This window comes from Lissotriton vulgaris, chromosome 6, assembly GCF_964263255.1.
Source record: "Lissotriton vulgaris chromosome 6, aLisVul1.2, whole genome shotgun sequence".
NCBI classification, from domain to species: domain Eukaryota; kingdom Metazoa; phylum Chordata; class Amphibia; order Caudata; family Salamandridae; genus Lissotriton; species Lissotriton vulgaris.
In genome coordinates this window covers 1,851,617,888-1,851,632,360 of record NC_141694.1, presented here as the reverse complement: position 1 = coordinate 1,851,632,360, position 14,473 = coordinate 1,851,617,888, and the positions used below count along the sequence as shown (strand labels likewise).

The following is a 14,473-nucleotide window of genomic DNA, read 5'->3' as shown; positions in this document are numbered from 1 at the left end:
GGGCTGACTATGTAAAAATATATTGCTTCTGTACATCGTCCGTTGTGACAAACATTTAAGAAAAATTTCAACAATTGCTATTTTTCCTAAGTTACTTATTTTTCTTTTAAAAAAAATAGTTTATTTAGGAAAACATTCAATGATCTGCACAAAAGACCCAGTGCAGAGTTCAGATTTTTTTTTATAATTTTCATAAATATATAGCTTTCTGGGATCACTCCATGCATTGCACACCTGTTCGCACCACACACTTGAAGTAGGCTGAAACCACAAAGAATTCGGAAAAATTGACTGTTTAGAAAATACATATACTGGCTAAAAAATTACTTTCTTATACAGCTCTGCTAGATCCTATATGATAAAAAGATGGTGATACTACCACAGCAAACATTTTTTTAATGCTAATATCATAAAGAAAATGCATGTCCTTGCACGGCAGTTAAGTATTTCCCCCTCCCCCGTTTTTTTTTTTTTTAAGTAATATTTTGGCTATTTTCTCTGTTCTCTAGGGTAATCCACAAACCCGGGGTACCTTTCGTATCCCTAGGATGTTTGGAAAATGGGATACAAATTTGGCCTGGATACCTTAGATGGAAAAAATTATTTGGAGGCCTAAGAAGAAGGTGCCCCTGTTGTAAAGTGCCCTTTGTGGATGGTCATCCCAGACTTTTTGCTGCTAGATGCTGTGGTAATTTATCTGAAAGTGTGCTAGGCCTGCCAACAAGACCCCAGGACCAGTACACTTTCCCTTAAACGTACATTTGAACTGGTACACTTATAGGGCAAGTACTTTTACACCCCTGTAAGACCCTAGTATATGGTACCAGTGTAACCAGGGCAGGTATGTAAATGGGGCCCCAGGGCTGCAGCACTTTGTGTCACCTAGAGTGAACAGAGTGGAAGCAAAGGCTGCAGGCCTGTCGTGTCAATCCTGCACGAACAGCTTGCCTGTTGGAGTTGAAACCTGCATACACCATGTGTGACTGGGTCACCTCACTGCATTTAATATATGTCAGTCACCCCTAAGACAGGCCTTTTATAGCCCAGGAGGACGGGTGCATTATGTTATACGTGTGGAAATACATATGCAAGCATATATTGCCCTGTTGTCGCAATTTTTACGTAATTGTACAGCAAGTGACTGACCCTCCATAGGAGAACATGGGCTGGACACTTAACAACCCTAGACCTCCAGCTCAATAATGGAACGGTCGATTTCTTTTGTGGTACGGTGTCAAGCACCACACTTTTTAAACCCCGACACAATGGTGGTGTTGAGGTTTAACCAGCATGTACCCAAGTGGCACTTTAGACAGTGCCCACCAAGTTAAACCAGTGTTCTCGTGCCTTTCCGGGCTTTTTCGAGGGTTTGCCGCCGGGACAGTGATCTGACCTCATGCTAAGGAGTGTGTGCTACTCCCAGAGGTCAGAAATAAAGAGGTCTAATGAATGTAACTATCACGGCGGTGAGCCTCAAAGGCTTCACCAGCGTTGCTGGACAAAGGAACTGGTCTCCAATTCGAGGACAAAGCCTCTCCCTGCCCAAGGCACTGTTTTTCGTGGGCATGTAGGAATATTAGCTATTCAGGAGGCGTACAACTCCACAAGGCTGACCACACCTCTAGGTTGTTGCAGCGTAAGTGTACAGATGAGGATGGTTTTTGCTATCTTTAATTTAGTCCAAAAGGTAGGCTCTGACTAGTTTAGTGCATTAGACCCAGCAGGTATGGTCACTATCAGGATTGATTAGTGGCAGGACGTGATGCCCTTTGGTTACTAGTACTCACACCCACAAACATCCTCAAAATCCAGGAATTTAAATGCAACACCAGAAACTCAGATTAAACTTGATACCAAGAAGAGATCAGTTTCCACGACAAGGCAGGACTCTACTAATAAAGGCGTTCATAGTACTCTGACGGATTAGTCAAAGTTTAAGGCTAGGCATAGTGGGGTATCTAATCCCAGTTTGTTTCCTAGCCGTCATGGGTTGAAGGGTAACACATTAGGACTGAGCTCAGAAAAGTGCACAAGTAGTTAAACATCATTGAAAAAAAATAGTCACACAGTGACCAAATTGGTCTCTTACCCTGGCCTTGTTTTCTTTCACGTCTGCCCAATACTTGTGAAATTTAACAATATTGAGGTGCTCCAGTTGGATGAGATTGTCAAACACCGCTCTCACCTTCTCCTATAAAAAGTGGTGGAAACAACATCATGAAAGAATGAGATTACGGATATGGTTTGAATGGCTGACACAAAGCAACTACCTCTCAAACTACCCAGACACCCCTTACCCTCCTTGAGTGTACTGCATGTAACACTGACTCTACAGTTAAAGTATCCTCAGAACCATTCAACTGGAGGTGAAAAGAAAAAACATCTTCGGCATACTGACAAGAAATGAACTGTAGCAAAACTTTGGAACCTTCGCAACCAATTCCTGGATTAATTTATTCAAGGAAATCGCTTTCATACAAGGAGGCTGAATAACAAATATGACTTCTAAGCAGCTATATGGCCTGATAATACTTCTGATAAACTGTCCAGCACTTTTAGCTTTTCAATGTACTAAAGCAGCATTGCTTTAAAAACGTTCCAATGATGTTCAGAGGAATTGCAAGACTCTGCTCAACTACAGATGAGTGCATATAACACAATAGTCACATTTACAAAATTAATGTAGTGCATCTAGCTCGATCGACCCATCGATCTCCAGCTCGATCGACCGATATCCAGCTCGATCGACCCATCGATCTCCAGCTCGATCGACCCATCGATCTCCAGCTCGACCGACCGATCTCCAGCTCGATCGACCCATCGATCTCCAGCTCGATCGACCCATCGATCTCCAGCTCGACCGACCGATCTCCAGCTCGACCGACCGATCTCCAGCTCGACCGACCGATCTCCAGCTCGACCGACCGATCTCCAGCTCGACCGACCGATCTCCAGCTCGACCGACCGATCTCCAGCTCGACCGACCGATCTCCAGCTCGACCGACCGATCTCCAGCTCGACCGACCGATATCCAGCTCGACCGACATCCAGCTCGACCGACATCCAGCTCGACCGACCGATATCCAGCTCGACCGACCGATATCCAGCTCGACCGACCGATATCCAGCTCGACCGATCGATATCCAGCTCGACCGATCGATATCCAGCTCGACCGATCGATATCCAGCTCGACCGATCGATATCCAGCTCGACCGATCGATATCCAGCTCGACCGATCGATATCCAGCTCGATCGATATCCAGCTCGATCGATATCCACTTAAATTTTAATGGCGCACAGTTGCTGTAGCTCTGCTAGGGCAAAGTCAAAAACTTTTATTCACTGTGACAAATATCAAATACAGCCATGTTACCAAACTCATTGGGATAAAAATTTCATTTGAGGGTTTCTAACTCTTAAGAAACTCTACTCACAAATGACGAGATAACATAGTAATGCGCTGGCGATGAACAATCTTTTCGATTTCAGGTCATGCCCAAACAGTGGCATGAATAAGAATCATGCAACTAGCTCAATGCTAGCTTTTCTTTTTATCATCCTGCCCTTTTCACTTAAATTTTCCAATGTCATTTCGATCTAGGACGTGCATAATTGTAAAATAAAACTAAAATATACACCAAGTCCCTCCAATTTCGGTGTAAATAGCATCATTGAATATTTAAGTACCCTTTCTCTGTGAGAAATCTGGGATGCATCTGTGACTAGTAGGACTTACAATTTCAGATTTATGCCAGAGCAATCGTGTGTGCCATGAGATGCCTACATAATACATTTATTAGAGCTAATGAGACGGATCCCAGCAATAACCAGCACATTATTTTCAGGGTGGTATGGTACAGTTTCAGACATCGGATCGGACTGAACTTCACTCCCACAAACATTTCCTAGGAGATCTCAATTAATTGGACTAGAGTAAAATATTCTAGCTGAGAAGTGGGATGAGGAGAATGAGGAAGGTCCCTACTGCCTACAACTTATTCATTATCCCCTTCACTCACATACAGAAACATCCATCAAAAATGGGAACCCAAAATGACCTACAAGTCATGGCAAAAGCCACAAATGTTAAGTGTAGTGCATCTCCAATGTTTGTACAAGGCATGGAGAGCCACTGAAGAAATTAACCAGCAAACGCATGTTAAGACACCCTAGGAGGCAAGGGCTTAAAATGTATACCATGCGTAAAGGAGTGTTAGACTATTTATGAAAAAGTCTGGAAGTCGTTTTTCAGCACTTATGCTCTTACCGCGACATACTGCACTGTATGCACAGATCTGTGCAGCTACAGCGTACTGGGAATTGGTTCACCCATGCAAGAGGCTAGACTAATACTCTTACCAGGAAGCCAAGACATTTGTGGGTTGTCATTTATAGGAAGGTTGGAAGGGTCCAGTTTAGTACTATCATCACTGATAAAATACATATTGAAAAGGCAATATAGATTACAATTAGAAAACTGTTATAATTTGTCATAAAAAATGCAGGTAAATAGGTAGTATGGCTCATTCTTCGACCACCACATCAAATGTTCTCCAAAGAGTGCACGCGGGGCTTTGCCTAGGAAACGGTTAAAAATGTTATTCTCTATACATGCTAAAGTGGAGCAAAGCTAGATGGCCGTTACAGCTCATGAGTTACAATACTTTTACCCCGTAAAATAGAACTTAAAAAATTATATTTTGTTATGTCGTCACGTACTTTTTTTGGGGGGGGTTAACTGATGGAAAGGATACTAAAGAGTAAATGTGGAGGTTGATGAAATATGCCACCACTCTTAAGCCATCTAGTTTCAGAGTCTTGGTTCAACATAGGATACACATTAAAAGACAAACCGAATTAAACTCTCCAGGGGAAAAACAAGTAACAAAATTGCTTAATAATGCTTAGATGAAAACTTACCCTCATTGTAAAATCTGTTAAAAGAATGTGTGATGGATCAATTAAGGTTGCGTACCTTGTAATTTGCTCTCCAGGATCTTTTAGTCTGGGTTCAGACCTGCTTAACCAGTCTGTAACTATACAGGCTGGAGACAGAACTCTAGAAACTGATGAAGGGCAAACTGTCTTAAGGCTTAACGAGCAGCTGGGCAAGAATCTTTCAATTACACAGATTTTACCATAATATGCTCAAAAAAGAGGCAATGCAGTCCCAGTGTTTTGGAATACCTCAAATATATGCAATTTGCTTTGAATTGTGTGCCTGGTACACTAGTAACTTCATAGTTGGTCGGTTGATATGTTTATTTATAAAAAGCAGTGTTCATAAGACCTTGGTCTATTGGCACAGAGGACAACCAGAAGTGCACTACGGAGAGGAATAATGGCTTCGCGTGAGCTACCTGAAGAACATCCTGAGGCATTTCCTATAAGATAGATGTTTGATGCAGTGTCAATGACGATTGGTCCACATCTTAGATCACAGAAATCCAAAGTATTATTGACTGCAGCAAGCAGTTTTAATCCTTTGCTGCTGTAAAAGCAACCGATTTTCTAATGTATATAGAAGCAGGTTAAACCTACATGTTTACACATGTAATGCAGACCAAAATATGACCTGTAGGAAGAGGGCACAGTTTTCTACATAATGGACTTCTACCAAAGTTATACTTGGAAAATGATGCTAACTCTTAAAAAACGACGATAATCAACCTCAGATTAATATCACAATCATAGAAATATTTTGATTGATTGTCCATGGTCTTCATTTGATAGCTTTCACACATTCACTAAAACAACCAGCTGTTTCCTCAGGTTAGGATTAACCAGTGCTTGGGCAGCCTGTATTAGTATACTTCAAGTACTCATTGGAACAAGCATTTACAATGCAATAGGTCTCGCATTAGGAAAGTTTGAGCTATTGGTATTGTAAATGAATTTTTTTAATTCAGGTTTTGTTTTGTTTTTGAAAGTAACGAAATTAATAGCTTTGTCATTTACAATGCCAATAGTTATAACTTTCGCAAATGTGACACCTATAGCATTTGTAATGCAATATGTGTTGTATTTACGTGACTTACATGTATTGATATTACAAATAACCATGGTTTTTAATTTTTTATCAATAATACTTTAAAACGTTTTTGTAATTTATAACGGCAATAGCTTAAAGTTTTGTAAATAACTTTTGTGAAGATTATGTTCAGTGTATTTTATTGTGACAAAAATCAAAGAACAGAAGTGAAATCAGCCTTCTTCAGCCTCCAGCTCGACCAAGCAAAAAACCGTCCGAGAAAACTGTTTGAGCTAATCAGAACACAATCTAAGGAACAACCCCAACTACCCAGCACTGTGCGCGAAGCACCCTCCTGTGAAGACTTCGCTGCTTTCTTTATCCAAAAAACTGACAACATAAAGAGTGATCTCCTCATTGACGCAAGCCTTTACTCCAAACCCCACTGCATAGCACCCACTGAACCAAAAAACAATGCTACATGGTCATCCTTTGACACCTATTCTGAAGAAGAAATTGGCAAACTGCTCAGCACCTTGAAACCATCCAATCACCTCACGGACCCCCTCCCTGCTAACGCTGTCAAAGACTTCACCCCGTTGCTCCTTCCACTTTGGTCTAAAATTATCAACAGCTCACTCCAACAAGGAACCATCCCCGACTCCCTCAAAGTTGGACAAGTCACACCTTTACTAAAGGAACCTACAGCCGACCCATCTGATCTAAACAACTACCGTCCCATTACCAATATTCCCACTCTCGCCAAACTCCTGGAAAAATGCGCACAACTACAATTGACTAAACACATTGATCAGTTTGATCTCCTCAACTCATCAATCAGGCTTCCGAGCAGGACAGTACAGAAACTGCTATGACTCACATAATTGACGACGCCCTTCAAATCCTAGATCAAAATGATACCTGCCTCCTCATCCTTCTTTATCTCTCCTCAGCAATCGACACCGTTAAACATGAGAATTTACTCGAACTTTTAAACACAAGAATGGGTCTATCTGGGACTGTTCTCAAGTGGTTCACTTCCTTTCTACACAACAGGTCGCAGAAATTCAAGTGCAACAACCTGATGTCCTCGCCAATACCTGTATCGTTAGGCGTCCCCCAAGGATCCTCCCTATCCCCAACTTTGTTCAACCTAGTTATGGAACCTCTCACCACCTTGTTACAAGCATCCAATGTACTCTTTCACATGTACGCCGATGACACCCAACTATATCTCAAATTACAATCCCCCAAAGACATTGTACTCCTGAACTCAACGATCAGAAGCACCCAATCCTGGCTTGCCGATAATCATCTCAAACTCAATGCTCTGAAAACAGAGTTCCTTCTGATCTCACCTCCCGCGAAGATCTCTACCACTCAAACTTGGTTTAAACACCTAACTGCACTCAATGTCCAACCAACCATCGTGTTGTGTTTGGTTATGCTATGTTTGGTTATGCTATGTGATGTTGTGTTTGGTTATGCTATGTGATGTTGTGTTTGGTCATGCTATGTGATGTGTTGTTTGGTCATGCTATGTGATGTGTTGTTTGGTCATGCTATGTGATGTGTTGTTTGGTCATGCTATGTGATGTGTTGTTTGGTCATGCTATGTGATGTGTTGTTTGGTCATGCTATGTGATGTGTTGTTTGGTTATGCTATGTGATGTTGTGTTTGGTTATGCTATGTGATGTTGTGTTTGGTCATGCTATGTGATGTGTTGTTTGGTCATGCTATGTGATGTGTTGTTTGGTCATGCTATGTGATGTTGTGTTTGGTTATGCTATGTTATGTTGTGTTTGGTTATGCTATGTTATGTTGTGTTTGGTTATGCTACGTTTAGTTTTGCTGTGCTGTGTTTTGCTGTGCTGTGTTTTGCTGTGCTGTGTTTTGCTGTGCTGTGTTTTGCTGTGCTGTGTTTTGCTGTGCTGTGTTTTGCTGTGCTGTGTTTTGCTGTGCTGTGTTTTGCTGTGCTGTGTTTTGCTGTGCTGTGTTTTGCTGTGCTGTGTTTTGCTGTGCTGTGTTTTGCTGTGCTGTGTTTTGCTGTGCTGTGTTTTGCTGTGCTGTGTTTTGCTGTGCTGTGTTTTGCTGTGCTGTGTTTTGCTGTGCTGTGTTTTGCTGTGCTGTGTTTTGCTGTGCTGTGTTTTGCTGTGCTGTGTTTTGCTGTGTTTTGCTGTGCTGTGCTGTGTTTTGCTGTGCTGTGTTTTGCTGTGCTGTGTTTTGTTGTGCTGTGTTTTGTTGTGCTGTGTTTTGTTGTGCTGTGTTTTGTTGTGCTGTGTTTTGTTGTGCTGTGTTTTGTTGTGCTGTGTTTTGTTGTGCTGTGTTTTGTTGTGCTGTGTTTTGTTGTGCTGTGTTTTGTTGTGCTGTGTTGTGTTATGCTGGGTTGTGTTATGCTTTGTTTTGCTATATTTTGTTTGGATATGCTATGCGGGGATGGATGGATGGAGTGAGGGGGATGGATGGATGGAGTGAGGGGGATGGATGGATGGAGTGGGGGATTGATGGATGGATGGGGGATTGAAGGATGGATGGGGGATGGAAGGATGGATGGGGGATGGAAGGATGGATGGGGGATGGAAGGATGGAAGGATGGATAGGGGATGGAAGGATGGAAAGGGGATGGAAGGATGGAGTGGGGGGGATGGATGGAGTGGGGAAGCGGAAGGCAAGAAAAGACAAGAAAAATAAGGCAGAATAGATGCGTGCAAATAGCTATTTTTCCCCCTCAAACCTTGAGCCGAGCGGCGATTTTGAGAAGAAAAAAAGGTTATACACCTTAAATTCGACCGAAAACCCTAAGGGGAGCAGTAAATTATTTTTGGATTGCTCACACGATGCTACCTTCAGTAGAATTTTCTAGAAGATTTGCATAACGCTCCTTAAATTATTTTGAGCAACATTGCTCAACCAGATTCAAATCAGTATTCGTAATAATGAAACTGGATACAGCCTGCGGGTGGATGCAAACGAATTGCGGAAAATTGTATGTCTTTTGTAGTGGCTGTGATGTCTTCCCCAGCAGAGGGGCATTTGCTAAATGCAATTGTTACACTGTGGTCTCTAGGCAAGAATGTAATGGGGTGGGGGGTGGGGTGGAGGGGGCTGCGGAGTCACATGGTAATGCAGCAGTCTCCAGCAGGCCCTGTGAGCTACCCAACACAAGGACTTGATCTCAGGTGTGACTCCCCGTCGGTCATATGGGACAAACAATCATAACGTCTCGACCGCATAACAGCTGAAGAGCTTCGGATTTTGGGGGGGTGGGGGGGCGAGCGAGAAGAGAGAGGAAGAGGTAAGAGTCAGAGGGGAAGAGAGAAGGGAAAAGATAGAGAGAGAGATAAGAGAGGGAAGAGAGATGAGAGAGACAGAAGGGAAAAGAGAGATATGAGCTAAAGGAAACGGAGATGAGAGGGAGAGAGAGGTAAGAGCTAGACGGATGAGAGGGATATGAGCTAAAGGGAACAGAGATGAGGGAAGGGTAAGAGACAGAGGGGTAAAAGCTAGAGGGGGGGGAGAGAGAGAGAGAGAATGGAAATGAGAGGTACGAGCAAGAGGGAACAGAGATAAGAGCTAGAGAGAGGTTTTGTTGGATGAGATCAGATTGGAGTGACAAAGAGGACCCGAGAGTCTGTAGAATGCGCAGAGACGGTATTCACCGTGAAAGAGCAAACTCTGAACTTGTCTTGAGAGCAAGGGCAGTTTGCAGTGTTTAACATCAGCGGGGGAACAGGCAGCATAGTAGAGCCTGGTGGTTATTAGCTATCAGTCACTATTAAGAAAGGACACAAGAATGTCCTACCGTAACAATCAAGGGCACATTATGCAGATGTTAAGGCCGGTGTGCGTAGTCCAGGAGGTTGAACATCAGAGTGGCTGGGAGCCGCAGAAATATAATGAAGGCTCAACGACAAACTATCAAAGCATTACATACAATTTGCATGCACAGCAGAGCCGGGTTTGAGTAGCATGCCGCGCCACCGCCGAGTTAAGTGGAAAAGGCAAAATAATAAAAAGCTCTTGGCATTGCTGTGGGGAGGGAGGGAGGAGAAATGTGAGAACTGGGTGGAATAAAATAACAAGAACATTGCCGAAAGAAAAAAAAAAAGCGGCCGGGAAAGGATACCTTTGAAGTGGCTGTGAAAGTGAAAGCAATTGGGGGGGGGAGGAGAATTGAGTCCAGCGCGCACTGCGCACGCTGGGGAAGCCTGTGGGAGGGAGGCTAATGGCTTTCATGTGGGGAAAGGCGCGTGCTTGTGTTCATGTGAACTGTTTGAAATCCGCCCAATGGTTTAAGAACTTTTTTGCCTCCTAAAATTCTCGACTATCGACATTCCTTACGAATGGGAAAGGCGAGACCTAAAAAACTGTTTAATCAACCAAATAAAGCGCCACACAGTGCTATCTAAATCTGGCTCCCTCTCAGTTCGAGGATTTATTTATCATACTACAAATAAAATATGTAGGCCAGATATTAAGTGAGCAATAGACATCACAAGGAATGATATGGTCAACCCCCCCCCCCCCCCCGCCCCCCCAAAAAAACTGTACAAAGTATGAACTTTGCTTGGTAGACATTCTGCTGAAGCAAGACCCGTTCAAGCTGAACATCAGACACCCGCCAGGCCTATGCTATTCAAGAGATTGGCTCCAGCATCTTTCTGACGAGTATGCAGCCATCCTGGGCTCTGGAAGACTAGCAACAAATTGGTTATCAATTCTCATGTCCATTGTCACTGTGGTAATATTTATCCTGGTTTGGATCTTTGTCTATCTTTATGAGCAGGGACTGCTCATAAATATGGACAAACTGTTCGCTTTGCCTTTCATGCTGATGTAAAAATTAAGCTGACTGGTGTGTCAAGGTCTTGTGGAAAAATCTTCAAAATCTTACTTGCCATGTATTTATAGAACAAACAAGCCAGTACTTTGAAAACCATTGTTTTATGGACAGCCTAAATCCTCTCAACAGTATCCAGCTTGGAGTCATTTCCCACACGCAGTCACAGCAAAATCATGGGCTTTCAATCACCCACCTCCTGCATCTTGAAGTTCTTGCGCTCTGAGAACTGGACCTCGTTCCAAACCACCTCCACTCCCTCCTCCGTGTCCATAGCCAAGTAGGCGCTGTCGATGCCTGGAACATTGCGCTGGTTTACCTGAAAGAGAAGGGACCAGACATGAGCCTCACATATGCCATGGTAGGTCACACAAGCAACTTCTCTGTGCTTCCAACCATCGCACGCTCAAGACCGAAGCAAAAATTATATTCTTGCATAGTGCAGAAACATGGAGAAATAAGTAATGCCTGGAAAGAAGATGCTCTATGGAAACCAAATTAAATCACTTGCCAATGATGGCAAATGAAGATTCACGCAGCAGACACAAGTGTACAAGTACAAGAGAATTTCAGTAGAAAAAAAAGAGCAACTTTACCAGTATGTCTTGAAAATATTCATAAAAGACACTTAAAGAAAACTGTTTACTTCACAACTCAAATGTGCAATATAATAAGACAAGGGGCCACTGTTGAGAGGCAAATACACTAGCATCATTCTGAAGAACTGCTAAATATTCCATATCAGATACTGAGCACACTGAAAGGTCGAATAATTTGCTTCTTATTTTTTAAATTCATTTTTCTTACATTTCCTACTTAACATAAGGTCCAGTAAGAAATATCTAAAAAAAAGACTCTGGAAATTAAGAAAGTTATCTTTAGCAGGGTTAACGTAATAGGGGACAGCTAGAGTATGAACATCTGGCAGTGATGGATAATGTCGTACACTCCTCCCAGTTTATCTCCATGAACGTCAAAAGCGATAGAGGGAACATAACCTGGTAAAGACACCAATGCTACTATCAGGGCTGGCAGATTAGAATATTACATTCCATGTTTAACAAAGAATAGCAGTCCACATGGACCTTGAATGACTAAATTAGGGAAATGCTTTCAAAGAAAATCTGCAACAGTTTATGAACCACATTTTGCCACAGAATTTCACAAATTCCTATGCACAGATGATTTCTTATGTCAATGGTCTCATTTTTCTGTTTTTACAGATAACTGCAAACGGAGAGCAACGCGTATCCTCTCTGTAGTTATTTTTAAAAGTGGAAAAAGAAAGGAAATGTGGCTTCTTGTGAGGGACTCCATGCAGTCTTTCGTGAATTCCAGGCCATACGCGGAGCAGAAAGCATGGGGAGGTCAAAAACACAAAATGAGATTTCCTGAAATACGGGCATATGGCAACATATAGTTCTAGTATAGTGCTGATATTTATTTGCAGGTGCACTGTTTTATTATGTTTGGCTGCTTAAGTGCTAAAACACGACAGATAAAGTATGAATGCGTGTTTATCTGTTGAATAAAAGTGAAAATATACTATTTCACAACTTCATTTAGCCTCAAATCACAATAAAAATGGACAAATGCTAATAAGGCCAACTTATATATTTGGATAAATATAGATTAAAATGTTAAACATAAAATATCCATAAAACCGAGAGCCTTAAAGACGACGCAGACAGCACCAGCTGGCTGGTGAGGTATAATAACCGGTCTTGCTAAAAAACACTGGTGTGCAACAGCTTCACTTTCAGACAGCTCGCCTCATACATTCAGCCATCCACGGAGGATTTACTTCAACTATCAATAGCCTAGCAATCTCAAGCTCTGCTACGGTCTCATCTATGGAGATTTAACATTAACTGTAGATCAGAAAATTTGGAAACCTAGCGACACAGCGTGCATTTTCATCTTAACCAGAACGGAAAATGTATTGAAAACACTGGCCTTTTGAAACCCTTAAAGGTGCATGCCAGGCTTTCAGGGCATGACAGCATCATCAAATATCTTTGCCGGCTTTCCCAACAAGCTACTGACTGAACTCTTTCTATCAGGAGTGTTCCCTTCAAGTAGTCTGGATGCGAAGCACTCCAAAATGGGTTACAGCAGTATGTAGCGGTCTGTATAAAACCCCAGTAACTAAAGGAATCGGAATGGAAAGCGGCTTCCGATTTCACCGAGGCCAACCTGTGACCCAACAGCAGAGCTGGAACCCGGTGATTAAGTGTCAGCCACTGGATCCGCCATCCTCCCAGGTCAGCATTACCCTGCATTCAATTCTGGATACTCATCGTGGCAACAAACTCTACTGGTCCCATCAGGTCCTACATTCAGCAGCGACACCTCTATGACACAATAGTCCACGATCCAACCATGTACAGTGACACGCAGCGGTCCTCAAAGGATCAGTCCCTGATATAACAGTAGATTTTGTAAACAAACTCCTTGAGGCCCAATCATTTTCTCTAGTCTCTCAGCATCAATAAGTGTCACAATCAAAATTAGGGTATCATAATCGTCCTAGAAAAAGGAATTAGATTGTTTTTAAAACATAGAAAATACGTTTCAGCCAATTTCAAACCATTTCTAATAATCTCAGTAAATAATTCACCATTTAAATATCTAAGCAGAGAATGAAGGCTATTCTCCCGAAAAAAATATAAAACAATTTACAGAGTAGCACTCCACACAACCTTGTAAGTGCAAACGTCAGTGAAGGAGTCACTTCACGCAACGTGCTGCTTGATGCATCATTTTGCTTCCATTGCAACATGAGGGACCATTTACATTTCAAAACTACAACGTACCCCATTTTTTGGCCACATTAAATTGCCACACATGGATTCTAAACAATAACACTTCTTTTATCAAACGGTTGTACATAAAACGAGTGCATTTTATGTTACGAGAGCTAAATTCAAGCATAAAAATATACAGCCACCACTTTAACAAACAATAATTAAAGTTCCTTGCCTAATCAAAGTTTCTTGTATAAAAGAAACCAGCTGTACACATAACACGCATTGTCGAAGGACATAAGTCTTGCTTCAATGCAGAAACATAAGTAAATGCCAGGACATTTAAGCGAGACCTATGGACTCTGCCAAAACTAGTAGAACCCCTGTGGTACAGCCTACTTAGCTACTCTTTCAAAGCTTCTCTCTCGAATCTGCCTTTGATTAGCTCAGTTTCGCCCAACACCACCAGTGCCCATGACTAAAGTGGTTTAAGAATGTGCTGTATTAGGTAATTCAGAACTCCCAGTGAATAGCATAGGAATAGATGTGTGTGGAAGCAAAGAACTGTATAGTAATACTGGTGGATGTTGGATAGGTCAGGTGACCGTCACATTGTCAAGCTAGACCTAAAAATCCATGTAGGTTAAGGACTGCACCCTCCTCCCATCTGTGCTGTTATGAGAGAAAAAAAACAAATATCTAGTTATCTAAGGCACTTAAAAGCATTCCAATGTCGTGTTTCCCTGAAAGTTCAAACTTCAGTAGCTGGATAAACACAATGATCACATCTGCATGGAGCGCAAGTACTTTGAGAATGCACACAACCTCTGCTCAATCAAAACATGTACTCCTGACTTCCAGCATGTGGGTACAGAATTATCGGGCAACAGCTGCGCTAGCCGGCCAGGCCATGA

At 42.3% G+C, this 14,473-nt stretch overlaps 1 protein-coding gene across 1 annotated transcript in view; it reads right to left on the bottom strand.

The window, feature by feature from the left end:
- NRBP1 (nuclear receptor binding protein 1) overlaps positions 1-14,473 on the bottom strand; it is a 349,434-nt gene that overhangs the window by 235,377 nt on the left and 99,584 nt on the right. The window contains exons 3-4 of the mRNA XM_086928169.1: positions 11,009-11,131; positions 2,090-2,191 (exon numbers count right to left, since the gene is read on the bottom strand). Of these exons, the coding sequence (XP_086784295.1) occupies positions 2,090-2,191; positions 11,009-11,131 (225 nt within the window). The remainder of the gene's footprint in view (positions 1-2,089; positions 2,192-11,008; positions 11,132-14,473) is intronic.